The 16830-nt window shown below is 37.5% G+C and overlaps 1 protein-coding gene across 2 annotated transcripts in view; it reads right to left on the bottom strand.

Moving 5' to 3' along the window:
- dspb (desmoplakin b) overlaps positions 1-16193 on the bottom strand; it is a 31396-nt gene extending 15203 nt beyond the window's left edge. The window contains exons 1-23 of one of the 2 annotated variants that reach the window (XM_081606195.1): positions 15795-16193; positions 12949-13036; positions 12458-12573; positions 12220-12370; positions 10721-10846; positions 10395-10454; positions 10116-10283; positions 9727-9831; positions 9498-9593; positions 8849-8974; positions 8516-8668; positions 8165-8319; positions 7943-8069; positions 7279-7465; positions 6459-7108; positions 6176-6354; positions 4540-4678; positions 3790-3983; positions 3510-3672; positions 3316-3399; positions 3136-3243; positions 2961-3059; positions 2352-2849 (exon numbers count right to left, since the gene is read on the bottom strand). In XM_081606195.1, coding sequence (XP_081462321.1) covers positions 2352-2849; positions 2961-3059; positions 3136-3243; positions 3316-3399; positions 3510-3672; positions 3790-3983; positions 4540-4678; positions 6176-6354; positions 6459-7108; positions 7279-7465; positions 7943-8069; positions 8165-8319; positions 8516-8668; positions 8849-8974; positions 9498-9593; positions 9727-9831; positions 10116-10283; positions 10395-10454; positions 10721-10846; positions 12220-12370; positions 12458-12573; positions 12949-13036; positions 15795-16036 — 4014 coding nt within the window. In that variant the 5' untranslated portion in view covers positions 16037-16193. Of the gene's footprint in view, positions 1-1022; positions 2850-2960; positions 3060-3135; positions 3244-3315; positions 3400-3509; positions 3673-3789; positions 3984-4539; positions 4679-6175; positions 6355-6458; positions 7109-7278; positions 7466-7942; positions 8070-8164; positions 8320-8515; positions 8669-8848; positions 8975-9497; positions 9594-9726; positions 9832-10115; positions 10284-10394; positions 10455-10720; positions 10847-12219; positions 12371-12457; positions 12574-12948; positions 13037-15794 lie in introns of both variants that reach the window. The other variant, XM_081606194.1, reaches the window with a different exon arrangement.
- Between the last annotated feature and the right edge of the window lie 637 nt (positions 16194-16830).

Below are 16830 nucleotides of genomic sequence, written 5' to 3'. Positions count from 1 at the left end.
AAGATGGCTCTAGACTTGAATGACAATACACACACATTTACACCATAAATTTGTTGTTGTAGCCTGAGTTCCTCAGCTAAAGCTATAATGGTCATATCACAACTTAAGTTTAGAAAACAAGGGGATCCATTTTTTTTAGTTAGGCAACAATTGCATTGGAGTAATTTGCTAGAGGAGATAAAATTTAATAAATAATAAATAATTAATTTCACTGTAAATATTTTTTTTTTGTGGCTGCAATTTAGAACTTAAAAAAGTCAAAGTCGACGATAATGCAATAAATGTAAAAAGCAAATAAATGTGTGATATGCAATTTTTAGCTGTCTTCCTAAGATGACAAAATAAAAAAAGCAATACTACAAATTACTCTGCTAAAATAAGAAACCACATTTAAATCACTCACTCCCACACTGACTATTTTAAAGAGAATGAAGAAACAATACTGAATCTGCAACATGAAGCAAGCTCAACTATAGAAAATGTGAATACTACTCTGTGAATTTGCAAACCAGCATTGATATATAAAACTAGTAGATTGGTGTCATCCAAGACAATGTGTCTGAAATAGTTTAATAGCATTTACATGTTAAATGCATGTCATTGCTGTTTTGCAGGTTTGGAAAGATTTTTAGGCAGATGAGATCACATGACAAAATCAACAATAATCAAGCTGAAGCAAAGCAGAGAATTACAATGGCAATGTGACATAATTGATCATTCTGGGAAAGCAGAATTGAAGACCACAAGCATACATGTTTGCAAACTGTGGAGAGTGACAAGATGATATCAGCAGAGATTGTTTGCATGCAAATAAATGACATGCAAGATATTTAAACACACACTGAAGTATGTGTTCAAATCAGTTGGCATCTGACGGGAACTAATGGATTTTGCATGCAAGCAAAAGCTAAGGCTACTTAGAGCTTGCTAAGTAGATATTCCAAACACACAACAAAGAAATATCTATTCTCATCCTGGAAAGATGAGACTAATCCACGATGAAGAGGCAAGCTTCCATGTACCTCTGCGACCTGCTTTTGAATTTTCTCAGCCTCCAGCTTCAGTTTCTCACGTTCAGAGGACAGCTCTGACACCAGGTTGCGGTGTTCGGCATTGCTGCACTCACTGGCTTGCAGCTGTAGTTCCAAGGCAGTAATTTGTGAAGAGAGTTCATCGTCAATCCCCTTTTTGGATTTCAAGAGTTCTTCTTTATCCTGTCGTACTGCCCTCAGCTCCTCTTTCATCCTCAACTCTTCTTTGGTCTGTGTTTCTATCAACTCTTTAAGTCTTTTTAGCTCAGACGAGTTCTCACTGAGAGCCTTATTCTTCTCCTCAATAGTTTTGTAAAGACTCTCGTTTGTCAGGTTTGCCTCCTTTGCCCGGGACTGTTCCTGCAGAAGTTGCTGCTGTATGGTTTTCAGCTCAGCACCTAGCTGAGTATTTTGGTCTAAGAAGCTCTGGTTTAGTCTCAAGGTTTTCTCAAGCTTTTCTTTTAGCTGAATGCACTCCTTTTCACCTCTACTTTCTGATATGCTGGCTTGTTCTTGGCTCTGGTGCAGTACAGTGATGGTGTTTGTGTACTCAGTCATAGTCAGAGTGGTCTTTTCTAATTCTGCTTCTACCTGCCTTCTCTTGCCTAACTCTTCTTGAAGTGTTTTCCTCAGATTCTCCACCTGACTTTCAAGGCTATCTCTCACACCCTGCAGGTCTTTGATGCGTCCCTGTAACCTGCTCATATTTTGCTCCATCCTACATCGCTCCTTTTTCTCTCTTTCCAGTTGGAAGCGTGTCTGAAGAAGCTGCTCCTCGCACTCCCTCAGCTGCGTTGCAGCCTCTGAAAAACTGTTCAACTCCATTTGTAGCTGAGCTAAAGACTGCTCAAGAACCGCCTGTGCCTCCTCTGATGTCTTCCTCCTACGAGTCTCCTCTTCCAAACTGTGAGTAACATAATCCAGTTGGCTATTCTTCTCCTGTAGGGTCTTTAGGATTTCAGCCAACTCCTCTCTGTATTGGTTCCTTTCTTCATCTCTCTGCCTCATTAGCAACTCCATTTGACTTTCTAACTCTCTCCTCCTGTGCCCGTCCTCTATCAGCATAGCACGCTGATTACACGATTCCTCCTCTGCCTTCTTCTTCTGCTCTTCAGTCTGACTGATAAAAGTTCTAAGCCTTCTGAGTTCATCTTCCAGATTTCTCCTCTCTGTCTCCATTCTTTCATATTGCATCTGTAGTTCAGCTGTATTCTCATCCCTCTGGGCAGAAAGCCTCTGGATGTCTGTGCGACTAATTTGGATCTGGGATTCATAGCTGAGCTTTAAGCTGTTGATCTCCATACTGAAATTGCTCCTTACCTTTGACATCTCTTTTTGAAGATCCATCAACCTTGTTGATTCATTAGCCAGCTTCTGGAGCAGCTGCTGAATCTCATGCTCCTTATTTGCTAAACTGTCTTCCACATCCTTCTTGGACCTGCAGACCGTGTCCAGCTCTTTCTGCCTCTGGTTCAGTACAGACTCCCACTCGTTTTTCTGTCTGTCGTAGCCCTCCTCAGCCAGCTTTGCCTTCCTTCTCTCGTCATCAAGTTTGTACTCGAGGCGTTGAACCTCACTTTTGAGCTTAGCCAGCTCGCCCTGAGTGGAATCTAAGCTGTCCTTGGTGGCACTGCACTGCATCACAGTTTTTTGCTTTATCTCTTCCACTGACAGCAACTGCTCTTGCGATTGAGACAGCTGCAGCTTGAACTGAGCAACAGCCTCTTCCAGTGATTTGTTTTTGGCATTGCATGCTTCCATTTCTTCTCTCAGAGAGCCAAGTTGATCTCCAAGCATATTTATCTGGGTGTTTCGCATCTGGAAATATGACAAAGCAAGAATTACACATTAAACATTTAAATGGGAACTTTTGGTAATATTTTTTATAATTTCAATGCACTAGCAACTAGTACAATGAGGCCACAATACCTTAAGCTCCTCCATGTTTTTTTCCAACTGTCCCAGGAATTTGTAGTAGTCACCAGACAGAATAAGCAGCTCCGTGTAACGAGTTTGAAGATGTATTGCCTGGAACCAATGAAAAAAAGTAGAAGTGACATCTCTATTCACCATTGAGCGAAACCTTATGAGAATAAATGACTACCTCTTTGTTAAGATCCATCGATGGTGACTGAAGCATTGTCCTCTTGATGGGGACGTTGAGCAATGTTTCCAACCCAGAGGTGTAAGAGGCGAGGTCTGTTTCATAGTCCTGCAAGAAACTCATACATAAGACCAGAAAGCAGACGTCTTTCATGATAGGATGCAGGCACGTGTAGCTTACCTTGACCGTATTCACACATGTGTGTATGTTTTGCAGTACACTGTCTAGTGTCTCACGCTTTGCCTTAATTTCTGTGTTCAGGACCTTGAAAAACCAACAAAATATAGATATCGCAGTTACAAAATAAGATGAAAATGGGCCCTAATTGCAAGAAAACATGTCCATTCAAAGCAGCAAAGGCATGAACAAAGGACCTTTTGGTTGGTAATGTGGTCTTTTACTGCTTGAACGTTCTCTATCTTGGTTGCCTGTAGTGCGTCCTGTTTTTTACGCGTGGCCTCTATCCACTCAGTGAAAGAAGTGTAGACTTGCTGGTAGTGCTGTAATTGAGGCAGATACAGCTGCAAATCCTGCAGCCTGAGCAAAGAGAATGAAACAAAACTTAATTGTTAACATGTACATATGAAATGCCAGATCTTTTTAGTCAAAAGTATTTTGTTATACTTTGAACAAACTGAAGGAAACGAGCTCTACCTGATGTCAATCTGTTTCTGGATCCGTCTCCAGCGGTCGGAGAGCAAGCCCACCTGCTCGGTGAACTTTGACAGCATCAGGTCACACCTGTGGAAGGAGCCGCCCATCTGACTGTTCCAGTGGCTCGCCTTAGACAGCTCTGACTCCATAGAGGTCAGAACATCTTGTTTCTGCATCAGCTCTGCTTTCATATTCTACATGACAATATAACAGGACAAGTCAAAAATTGCTGCGCTATCCTTGGTTGCATTGGCTGAAGAAATATTTCTAACGACTAACTTGAAAGAATTAAACAACAAAGTAGCATTACACAACACAGCTACTTTATTACTTTACTGGGAACTTAGAGATTCCCTGTAAAGGAACCGGTTTACTGGTTCCTTTAGCAGTGTTGCTTTCTGACTCACTGGTCTCATCTCTTCCTGAGCTGGACTCTGTAGACTGAGACGCCTTCTTTGTGTTCTCAGAACTTTCCTGACTTTAACAAGTATTTTCATTAATTCCCCTGGTGCACACTCAGAGATATTACTGAAGTACTTTTATAAGACAGACAGAGTCGAGGCTGCTATCCACCAGGTTCTCTGACCACAACCAGCAGGCAAAGTGTGTGAAGTGTCTTGCCCAAGATTGCAGGACGAACTCCTACCCCCATCACCAACATCGCCCAAAACAGTACAAACTGTATTGTATAGAACAAAAAAAAAAGTGTATTACTCTAAGTCTATGGATATATAGCATTGGCAAGAATACCTTCAGGGCCTCTATGTATGCACCAACTTCAGCTGGAGATAGAGAAGTGGTCTCTTTTTCTGTTAGTCTTGCTTCATGAACTTTGACAATGTCCTCAGCTCGTGCTACGCTCTCCAGCATGACCCTTAGAGCCTGCAGCCTGAAAAATGGTAGAGAGCCATATAACAAGAATGAGGTACCATAAATTTAAAATCCTGTTTAAAAGTTATCTATATGGGAGGTAGCCTGTATCTAATATAAACCAATATTTCTATTGCTTTTAATTTATTTTCATACATTTATATTTGTGTTTTATATATATATATATATATGTATGTTTAAAATTCATGTAAGTTATTATAATTTCTAATTTCAACACAATAGTATGATTTAATGTCACAACTAAAGCGCCTTTAGTTATAGTAGTAATATAAATAAATCACATAGCTAGAACAGTCCGGCTTTGCGTCTTACAATAAAATGATAAAAATTAATCCATCTAACTAAATGCCTTTCATGAGTTTGCTCTATCTTATTGTGGTGTTAGGTGTCCGTATTTGGTCCCTTGATATTTTATTTGAATATGCAGCAAAAATAGTTTTCCTCAAAATAAAATGGCAACATCTTATACTTAATTTCAATACTAACTGAGTTTTTCAGACTTAAAAGCAGACCCCAAATAACTGCTTGATTAAATTCAGGAAATATATACAGGCAATTGAACCAGAAATGTTAAGTTAATCGCAATCGTTGTCTTCTGCTAAACAGAAAACATGGATTCAGTACATACCTGATCCTCAATAACTAGAAAACCTCATAAATACTTATTATAAATATTTTCATTTTTAAAAGATTATCTAACTGTGTTTGACTAGGTTTATTAAATATTAATATAAAATGGTTGATATTCTCATGAAATGTAATTACTTTAAACATTATTTGTTGAGCATAAAGTTAATAAACCCAAGTAATGTTTAAGGTGTCCCACTAAAATCACTGTGGAGTTCTGGATGTAAATAATTTTCTCTCCATTTGAACCTTAATAGTGTGTTCAAGTCAGTGACTATTTTATGTGTTCTGATTTACGACAAACTGAATGTCTCTGATACAGAAGTGACTGCAAAAAAAAAAGAATCCTTTTTAAAATGTAAATTTTAACCAGAACTGTATCTATAATATTCTCCCTGCTATCAATTCACTTTAGATGATTTCTAATAAATCAATGTATGAAAATTATTTTTCTAAATATAAGTTTCAAACTTATATTTAGAAAAGTCAAAATATTGTTTAAGTACCTGGAACCTGATATATATATATATTTTTCATAACTTTTCTAAGATGTTGCACTCAAGTCAGTTATCGGCCCCTTAATATTTCAATGTTCAAAATATATATTGCCAACTGAGGTCAACCTGTGTTTTTAGGCTTTTTACAATTTCCTATATGTTTTCTTAGAAATGTCAACAGTTAAAGCAGTCCATCAATAACCAGGTTATGAATAGTGCATAATGTCATGAATTATGTATGAAAAAGAAGCTGATTTGGTTGTCTAACACATAAATGTTTCATTTATAAACATCTTTATAAGAATCTTACGGCCTCCTGTCTCACCTAATAAGCTTTGGTAAGATGTTTGGGGTGTGTTTGTGTTGGGTACCTTAGTACATAAGCAGATGAGCTGCTCTCCAGATTGCCCAGTTTCTGGCTCATCACTGCGATCTCATTGCGGAGGAACTGTGCTTTATCTAAATCGTTAGTGGTTTCCATCTCCTTCAAGATGCGCTCTCTTAAATGTGTATACTCTTCACGCATTGAGGAGACATCGTCCTGTATTGACTAAAACAAAAGCAAAAATTTTGACATCTGAGGAAACTCAAATATTTTTTAAAATATATATAGGATTACTTTATGCTTCCAAATTCCTACATCTGTATATTTACCTCAAGCTGAGTGATCTTTGCACCACAGTCTGCAGCCCCGTCATCTCCAAAACAAATATGAACATACTGACTGAGTGAGCCCTCAGCAGTGTCCATCCTCAGTCTGAGGCCATGCAGCTCGGATAAAAGACGAGATCCCGAGGAGAATGCAGAAGAGGAGGAGGAGGAAACTTTTCTCCTTTGCTCCATTTTTGCTACTTTCACCACTTCCTTCTTGATCACTTGCTCCTTCTCTGCCGCTTCTTTCTTTGCCTGCCTTTTAAGCTCTGCTTGACGTCTTTCTTCCTCCAGCCTTCTGGCCTCCTCCTCTGCTGCGGCTTGTTGCTGTTGTTTTTGCAGTAGTAGTTGTTGCTGTTTTTCTCGCTCCTGTTGCTGCAGTAGTAGTTGTTGCTGTTTTTCTCGCTCCTGTTGCTGCAGTAGTAGTTGTTGCTGTTTTTCTTGCTGCTGCTGTAGTAGAAGTAGTTGCTGTTGTTTTTCTTGCTGCTGTTGTAGCAGAAGTACTTGTTGCTGTCGCTGCTGTTCCTGTTGTTGAAGTAGTAGTAGTTGACGTTGTTGGGGTTGTTGTTGTTGTATTATGATCAGCTGTGGCTGAGCAACCTGAATTTGTTGCTCAGGTATTTGCTGTACTTCTATTTGTTCCTGATGTCCAGCTGTAGGGAAACAGAACATTTATTTTGTTTTGCCTTTTGGAATAAAAAGCTAAATTGATTTGAACATTTTAAGATATTATACCTGGTCAAAGTTAAAGTCATTTAGTCTTCTTGCCATTAGAAATGCAATAATGAATAGACTCCACAGCACATTTTTTTAAGATACTCACTGAATGTGGGCAGCTCTACCACTAGCTTGTCATAGTGGGCCTGAGCCACAGTAACCTGGCTCTCAATGCTCTTCTTGTCTTCATCAACAAACATCTCCGAGCCATGGCTGCTAATTTTGAACTCCTCATAGAAGGTCTCCAGCTTCTTCATGATTTGACGGTACTCCTCAGGACGCATCTCGGACAACTAAACAACAAACACCAGGGACGATGGGTAACTTAGACATGTGTTGCGAATTAAACTTAATTTTAAAAGTTTAATATTTTATAACCTCCAAAATCATGCAAACTTTCAACTTTTAAAACACTATGGAAATGAAGTAGAGACAAAAATCGTCCAGTTTCTTAACCCTCCCACGGTTTTACGAGACAAGGTCATTTGAACCCCACAAACTTTTCACTCTGTTGTTTGTAACAACTTGTATTTGGAATGACATATGAATGACACAAAACTGAAACTGTAAGCACAAATGTGTTGAGATGTTCATTTAACATTAAAAACACATGGTTATATCAGTACATAAATCTAATGAATATAAGTTCTCTTTACATTATTTACTATTTACAGTTCTTGTTTACATTTAGTTCAATATCTTAGGTTATGTCATATTAGAGAATGAAAATGTCTTCATATTTTATTGTCTAATATTCTTATATTCCTTACCATAGAGATGGTGAGGGAGTTGACATAATTGATTTCTCTGAGACAGTAGTGCCAGGAGATGAGACTCTTGACGTTGATGTACAGCTGATTCCAGATGGACATGATGGAATCGAAATACTGCTCGTTCCTTTACGTAACATAGAAACGAAAGTAAACATGTTGAACATTTCTTTCACAGTCTTTATAAATGTTGTAAAAGAGCAAACCATTTCTGTTTCTTACTTGTTGGCGAGGCTGATGCTCAGTGGATTAGGTGGTGGTACAATCAGGCACACGGAGGGAATCAACATGTCGATCCCTCCTGGGCCGGTTACCAGCCATTTACTGCGCTGACTGTTGTCTTTCAGAATGGCCTCGTTGTCTTTAAGGATAGCTTTCTGCAAGGAAGAACAAAAATATATTTCTTATGGTGAAATAAGATATATGTATATTTCACCAAAAATACTATTTTTTGTGTGCAAATTAAACAAATAAAATACAATATCACATCTTTTTGTAAAGTCTTGACATGAAACTCCCTGGTTTTTATATGTTACACTTGTATACTATCAAATCAAGCATCATAAAAGTGACCTGGTCTTCTCTGAAGTCAGTCAGAGCCTTAACGATGATGCCACTGCTGTTCCTCTCCTCTGGGTTTCGGGGTTTCAACCTCACAATACTTTTTGACTTGGCGGTCAAGTGTTTCACCTGCCGCTTGTTGTCCATGATGTTTTCCCTCTCCATCTGTAATAAATAAGTAATTATAAATCAATAGTAGAATGAAAAACAGTTGCATTTCCGTTTTTACAATCACGTGATTTCTCTCATCTCCTTCTTGAAGACTACAAATCCTCTAAATTGAATTGCGCAACTGTGCGACGCGACTTTAAATATAGCTTCATACGCAGTAGAAAATAAACGTACCTCCAGGCCTTTAAGGAGCTCCTGAAGGTCTTCCAGCGGGGTGTTCTTGTCACAAGTGAACATCTTTCGGATGTTCTCATGTTCCTTTTGCAAATTCTTGTATGTGTCATTTGCCTCTTTGAAGAACTTTTAAAAAACATGATACTGGATAAGCATCAGGAAAGCGCAATCTAATCACAATCTGTGATAAAACCAATAGTGGAGTTTGTCATCATCACCCCTGAGCCATCAAGGAGCCAAGTGTAAAGTTGGTGAGGTTGAGGCCAACATTTCATAATAACCAAGATAGCTACTGTCACCAGTTTTAAAATGACTTCACTTTTCTAAACTTTAATTATCACACGCCACAATTAGATAGGTGGAAGCTAAGGAGTTTCCAAGGTATTTGAAGTTCTATCAACTTTAAAATCCTTAAAAAAAAAAAAAATTTGGTTCATAAGCATTTGTGTCTTCTAGCCTTTAGATACTGAAAGTTTAATTGCAGTAGTTGAACTTCTTTACAAGATATTATATTCCAGTATTCATGCTGTTTAATGAACACTGATTATAGATGAAAGTGTTGAACAAAACTGTTAACTTTTAGACTATAAAGACATGATATTGAGCTTAAAGATGCAGTTAATTGTTAGTCAGGGCATGTCTGAGTCACCTGGCTATATGCTGCATTCTCCTTCAGATGGGTATCAATGCATTTTGTTATTTGAAGAAGCCAGCTCCACTGAGTCTGCAAAGTGTCCATGTAAGCCTGACAAAAAAGAAAAAAAACATAATAAAAACAACATATTAAAAACTGCATCAATGTAAAAAAAAAAAAAAAAAAAACTCAGGAGAAAAAAAATCATTTAGTGATTTCTCTATGAGGGTCACTGTTTCCAGACCTCTATCTTGTCAGATCCTGGGTGGTTGTTGTTCAGAAGCGTTTTCACTTTAGCCTTAAGTTTATGCAGCTCCTTGTCTTTTGCCTCCAAGGCACTCATCAGTTTCTGTTACATAAGGAGAAGTTTTAACACCATAAAGCACACAGGAAAAACACCAAGATGCAGTTAGGGGAAAAGCTCTGTGGTTGTTGCTCAAGTGAAGGATGAGTGATGGCAACTGACAAAATCTGATCTGCTGGAGATGATTGCTTCCTTATGAAGAGCAAATTAAACTCATAAAAGACACCAGGAGCTGTTTAGGCTCATAGAATTTGCCAAGAATGTTAATCTCGTAATTTGAGGTTTTTTAGCACAGAAACAAAAATATTGATGTTGATGGTTTCACTAACCGAGTAGCTCTCCTGCTTCTTGGGGATGTACTGTTCTACATTTTTGTCTCCCCAGTCAAACATCAGCTCCTCTTCCTCTTTACTGTTCACCCATATGATCTCATTGGTTATCTGCTGAAGTATTTGGATCAGCTCTTGCAGCTGCCCAGTCCACAAATTTGACATTTTCTAAGACAGAAGAAGAGAGTAAGTATATACATATATAAAAAAACACAAAATGTTCCCAAAAAATAAAAATCATGCATCATAGTTAATAATGAGTTTTTTAGATTCTTTCACCTGTAAATTCTCCCACTCCTGCTCAAGGGCATGCTGGTTGGGTTTGTCTCGACACTTCATCTACGAGATGACAATAAATCATTTAAGATTCATTAACATAACACCTCTCAAAACATAAAATCCTTTCCTCACAAAAGCTTTTTCCAACAAATAGAACTTAAAAAGTATACAAGCATACAATATTCTGTGAGTGTGTGCATAAAATTGTATAGCAACTATAAAGGTCATTACAACGACATCAATAATAATAATTAATAATACAAACTCTTTTTTTTATTTTTTATCTGAGCCCCATCTGAGTGATTGAATGAGAGAACGGAACTCACCAGGTCTTCTCGGGCTCGGATCATCTCGGGAGACCCCTGCAGGGAAGCGTGAAACCTCTGGTGGTGAATGAGCTGCTGTTCAATGGATGGAGGGTCGTCAGCCAAAGCAGTTGTTTCAATCAAACGCTGAAACATAAAAGAATATATTTTAGTGTGACCTTAGAGTGAAAATCAAACATGTTCACGGGTCTCAAAAAATCTTTAAAAGCATAAAGCAGTTTGAACGTCTGAACCTACACTTATTTATCTGAATGTTTCCAAGTATGTGATGGGCAGAGAAATCGGTAATCTATTAGGGAAATTATCATCTAATTTGGAACAAATCATTTCCAGGGAATAAAAAGCTATTGTATAAAGAAACCCTTTTAAATGTTACTTAAACTATCAAAATATTGTTTCATCAATTGACTAAATTAAACAAATTTTGATTAATAGATTAATGTATGTGTATCCATTAATCTGTTATTAAATTAAAGTTTTGACTAACTAATTTATTTGATAGTTAAATCTAAACAACTAGATTTTCAGTCAATGAAATGAATTATTTATCATATTACAAAGAAATCCAACCTTTATTCATGGATTAAGCTGAGTGACATTTTTTACATTCATTTCTTAAAATAATAAGCATGTATGCAGTGTGAGGGTAATGAGGGATTGTTGAATGAATGTGGCACAAGGACACTACAAAGGAAAGAGTTTCAGAAGCAGCAGAGTCTGACAGGAGTCTGTCGAATCTGAGAAATGTCTTGCTCAGAAGAATTCAATACAGATAATGTAAGAACAGTGCAAAAAAATAAAAAACAACTTTGCATTTGCAGCATTGAATGGACTATGTTTAACTACACAAAGAGGTTTTAGTTGCTTTAAAAAATTCCACATTGCATTCTTCTCACTGTTTTGTCATCAGTATGTTTGATGCTCATGCATATCACCAAAAAGCCCCTTACCATCACTAAAATTGTAGTACTCCCAGACTTCAGTCTCTCTCTGTCTCTGAATCTTTAACAACCATTTTGTAAATGCTTACAGCCCAGCTGCAGAAGCACATACCGGTACTTTAGTTAACAAGTCTGTTTAAAGTACAGTTATGTACATCTGATTAGATGACTTGCAGAGAAGATTTTCTTGGATAAGTCTCTTTAAGCTTCAACTTTAACCAATCCTGCTCACAAAGACATTTGTAAGCGAGGTGAAGGTTATGTTTTTGCCTTTTACCTATTTTCTTTTCTGTGTGAAAACCCTTTTTTTCCCCATTTTTTCCCTCAGTGGAAGCATTGCAGTATTGGTTTAGCACCAATACTGCAAACAACAGCATCTGTAAGATTTTAATAGTTTATGTATTTGAATAGTTGTGCATATTCCTGAAGGAGAAATCAAATTAAAGCTTTCTGTAAACAACTTAAATCCTTCTCAGGCGCTGGAGACTTTGGTTTGGTTTGAGGCTTTTGGTTTTGGCTCAGTTGTCAAGCTTTATGTGTGTCTGAGTTTGTTCCTGCCTTTTGCTGATGGATCCAAGCAACAGCATCTTGGTAGCTCCTTCCAGCCTCTTCCCAGCCTCCAGAGCTCTTTCTGGTGCTCCTCCTCCTCAGCGCGGTGCCGGATATGGCCATGTGGACCCCTCTCAGCTGGTCTTGATAGTGCTCCACGCTGCAAAACGAGAAGAAAGCAGCGATGCATTTGGATGGAGCTATGGGCCGAACATCCCAGACGTGTTTAAAGGTGAAATAGTTTTACCTCCTGACTACATTGTCAGTGGGTTGTCCCATTTGACTCATCTCCATTGCAAAGGATTTCAACCTCTCAATGGATTCTTTTGCCATCATCATGTATTCCTCTGCATCACCAGAGCCCTTTATGAAAGGTAAAAAAAATATATATGCTCAACGTCACAGTTCGTCACATGAAAAAACTGTTTTCTTTTTCTGAAACAAAGCCAAAAATATTTCATGGAGTCAAGCTTTAGTAAGCAACCAGTTTGAGAATTTGAGAATTGAGAGCAAAGAAAAGCGCTTTCATTCCCTGCATAGTTTGAGCATCCATCGACTCCACTTTACACCACAAAACATTTCTGTCATTTTTTTAAAGCCAACAGAAGACATGCTGCAACAATACACTCTCTTCTTTCATAAACTAAGTCTCAAAAAGATCTGAAACTATATATACAATTTTTTTGTCCCTACCGAAGCAGGAAAAGAACAAGTAAAGAGCAGAAAATCACCACTCACGGTCTGAATGGCGTAGTCGGCCTTCTGCAGGTACTCCTTGCAGAGAGTCTGCAGCTGTGCGGCTCTCGACGGGTTGGGCATGAAGCCACTGCAGAGGAAATTCATAAAGATCATCTATGCAATCAGCTTCAGATGCATTACAAGCAGATTTCGGCAAAAATACTTAAACTTCCTCTGATAGAACTGGTCAGCTTATAATCCCCTGACATGTTTAAAAACTTTTATTAGCACGAAATACTTAAACTGTTCAGTTTTAAGTTTATTTTATTATTTGTATCTATATAATCTCAACTTGTTTTTGTTATTGATCAGTTAGACGTTGGCTATGGCCCTCTGAAGCTGCATTTAGCCACTCTTTACTATTTTCTGTGTTAGATATTTCTAATAGTTTACAGCTCGAGACAAATAAAATAATGTGGGTTAATTATAGGCTAACCCACACATAAAACCAACACTTTTGATGGCAAGGAGGCCTTCCAACGTCAAACACGAGGAGCTCATCACCAAAAATAGATCATTAAAATACTAGTGAAAACATGCAAGAAGCTGGTAGACATTTGTAAATAATTACTATATAATATACTCTTTTTAAATAAAGGATTAATGTAAGCATTTTTTCTCAATTTTATGATTATTTATTTACTTGTTTTTTTTTACAATATTAATTCAATTTGAATGACAATATTTTAATATGTAAATTTTCCAGGGTCATCAATGATTTTAGCCTTAGCTGTTTTCCTTGTATGTATGATTTATTTATCCCTTGTTCACAAGTTGCTTCTTGGTCAACTTGTGAAAGTCGATTAATCAAGTCGATTAATCGACTTTATCGATTAATGCAATTTTTGATTGTTGAAGATTTTAATTTTTGAAAAAAGTCTGGATTTTTATTGGAAGTCTTTTTCCACCTATGTAATCCTTGGGTTTCAGCCATCTTGTTTGCAAAGTGTTATTTACAACTTCTGTTTATTTGGACTTTCAATTTTTATTGAAAGTCACACTTTCTTGTAACATTTTGAAGTAGTTTTGTTTGACATTTCTCTGGGTTTTCTTTAAACCATAGAAGCTTTTTCACTTATTTTCAGTTCCTGGTAATTTTCAGATATTTTTTTTATCTGTTTGTTAATATATTTTAATTTTAACAAATATCTTTTAAGACAGTTTTGGGTCAATTCTTCTTCAGTCTGTAACACCATTTTTTTCATCCGCATGTCACATCAGTATATTTCCTTTGGTACGGGAGTATTTTGAACATTTAACAAATTGTAAATATAATTTAATTTAAATGTTATACAAGTTTTACATAAGTCCTATTTAAATCTGTTAAGTCTACGGAGCATCTTGCTGGTAGATGTGGTTAATTGGAGTCACATAAACTTTCCTCTAAATGCTTTTAGCTACAGCAGCAGAGATGTCTTGAAAATAAAAAATCAACAAATACCTGAAGTAAGATCAGAAAGATCCAGCATCAACAAATGTTTATCTGCCAAATAAATATTGGATTATTTTTTATTTTATTGTTTTTAAGGAGCGGTATGAGGTGAATGACAGGTTGCATTAAATGTCGCTAAACAACCAGAAGAACTACTGATCAACTCCACTTTTTCACAGCACGATATTGATATAAAATAAAACTTCAGCCATCATAAGACTAAAGACCAACCAGCACATTCAGGTCACGAACATTAATAAATGCATTTGCATTTTTCATGCAAACCATTCGGGACAGATAAAAAGTTTGAACAAACATGACATCATATACTGCAACTAAGTTTCTTTTTTTTTTTCTTTTTTTTTTAAACCCATTGAAAAGTCCTCAGTTTTACACAAACAGCTTCTGAAGAACTCTTAAAAAAACCTCCAGCCTTTCTTTTTATGGGTGTATCCAAACAGTTGCTGGATGTCAGTAAATACTGGTAGAAAAGTTATTAAAATTAAATAAATGTTCATATAAACAAACATTTCCAAGAAAAATCTTATGAAGACGGTCCCTTAAGCAGATGACTTATGCTACAGATACATTGTTTATTACATAGTCTGCTGTCACATCAGTTACGTTTCATAATTGTATATGCAAAGGAGATTTGAATATTTATATCTCCCACAAAACAATGTGAATTATACACATTTCAACTGCCTGCCCTTAATACAGTGCAATGCTGTTTATTCGCTAGCTAGTTTGAAAATTGCAAACCAGCAAAAAACCTCAATTCATTTCTTTTGTAAAGCTGTCTTCCATTAAAAGTCACAACCCGTCTTTTTGTAAAGCAGAGCAGTGGCAGATTTACTCTGAGGGTTTTTGGAGGCTGTGAAACTGAACGTGTCTGGAATGAAGAATGTTGAAGATGTTGCAATTGAGTGAGCTCAAAAGTTCAGTGCAGACCATAAATCAAGTGTCCCTGGAGCCAAGAGGGAGCTGTTATGCAAAGAAGAAAACTTAGAAGTGACAGTAGATCACGGTTGAGAGGGATGAAGTGTTTATGGCAGCAGGTTTGTTTCATTATCAGGGTGAGGGATTAATTATGAGAACTTTTTGTTACGTTTTGCTCACATTTGAAATACTTGGACCTGTACTCTTACAGAACCAATATACGAATTGCTCACATTAGAACCAAGGCATAAAAAAAAATTACATTGAATTATAAAATATTTAGAATTCAAATTTGTCAGTAATTATTACTGACACATTTTTAGTTTTGTTCGGCCCAGGGTTTGCAGTTGGTAGACAATAAGACCTTTAATAGTTAATGCCTACTACGGTCTCACACTGAGTAATGAGAGAAGTTAAGTGCGCAACAGGGGCAACCAGGAAGCAATCAATAAATAAATAAAGCAAATGTTGGCACCTCATTCCACCCATCGTGGCGCTCCCCATGGTGTTGCTCATCATCCTGCTACCCTTCGACATCGTCGCCCTCGAAAACGTCGCCGATCTATTAAATCCTTCCAGTACGGGCTCGACTCCCGTACCGCCTCCTTGCGCCACATCGCTCCGCGCGTAATGGTAGGTCATCCCGCCGGCGAGGTTGCTCCTCGAGCTGGCCCTCCGGCCCGAGTAGAGCGCCTGGTTTGACCCGTAGTGGCTCATTGTGATCTGGAAACGGCGGCCAGTGAGCCGGACACAGCGCACAGCAGAACCGTGCCTTCTCCACCTGTCCTCCTCCGGTCCCTCTGCTGCACACTGCGAGCGGCGCGCTGCGGAGGTGCGTTTTAGGGGGCGGAGGACCACACCTCTGAGTCTCCAATGTCCTCAAAAGTTTTCATGTCCCCGTTGCCACGCCCTTCAGAACTGAGCTGAAGGCAGAAAATGTGTGTGTTGTTGCGTTCCTAGTTTTATGAGGACCACTTTGACTCTCAGAATGTGTAATATTTTAAGTTTAGATGTTCAGAAAAGTGGATTTTAACCGCTAAGTGGTGAATGGAGAAATGCTTTAACAGCAAGGATTTGTTTTCCAAACGTAGTTAAAGAAGTTAATTTAAAAAAAAAATCTTATAGAAGTTTTTACAAACTTAAGGTGCCTTGTTTATTCATCATTTTTATTTCTGTATTCGCAGGATTGTCAACTTATACTCACGGAGTAGGGTATAAACTATAACAAACTACGTGAAAAAACTGATACGTAATTTTATATTTCAAAAGACTAACGATGCAAACTGGTGGAACTCATTGCACTTCATTCAGATGGATTTTTCTCCACAGACCATTAAAATGCAGGTTTGCTTTCACTGATTAATTAGTCTTATATTTCTAATAAATTATTATTGAAGTCCAAACAAAAACTGTTAAAAAAAACTAAATTTTTGCTATGATTGAAGTGTCAGATACACATCAGTGTGAGTGGAGGAGAATGGAAAAACCTGACATGCATTGCAGAGGGTGTG

Source organism: Poecilia reticulata, chromosome 4, assembly GCF_904066995.2.
Source record: "Poecilia reticulata chromosome 4, P_reticulata-male-v2, whole genome shotgun sequence".
NCBI classification, from domain to species: domain Eukaryota; kingdom Metazoa; phylum Chordata; class Actinopteri; order Cyprinodontiformes; family Poeciliidae; genus Poecilia; species Poecilia reticulata.
Note: the sequence above shows the minus strand (reverse complement) of the source record. Positions and strands in the feature narration are given on the sequence as shown.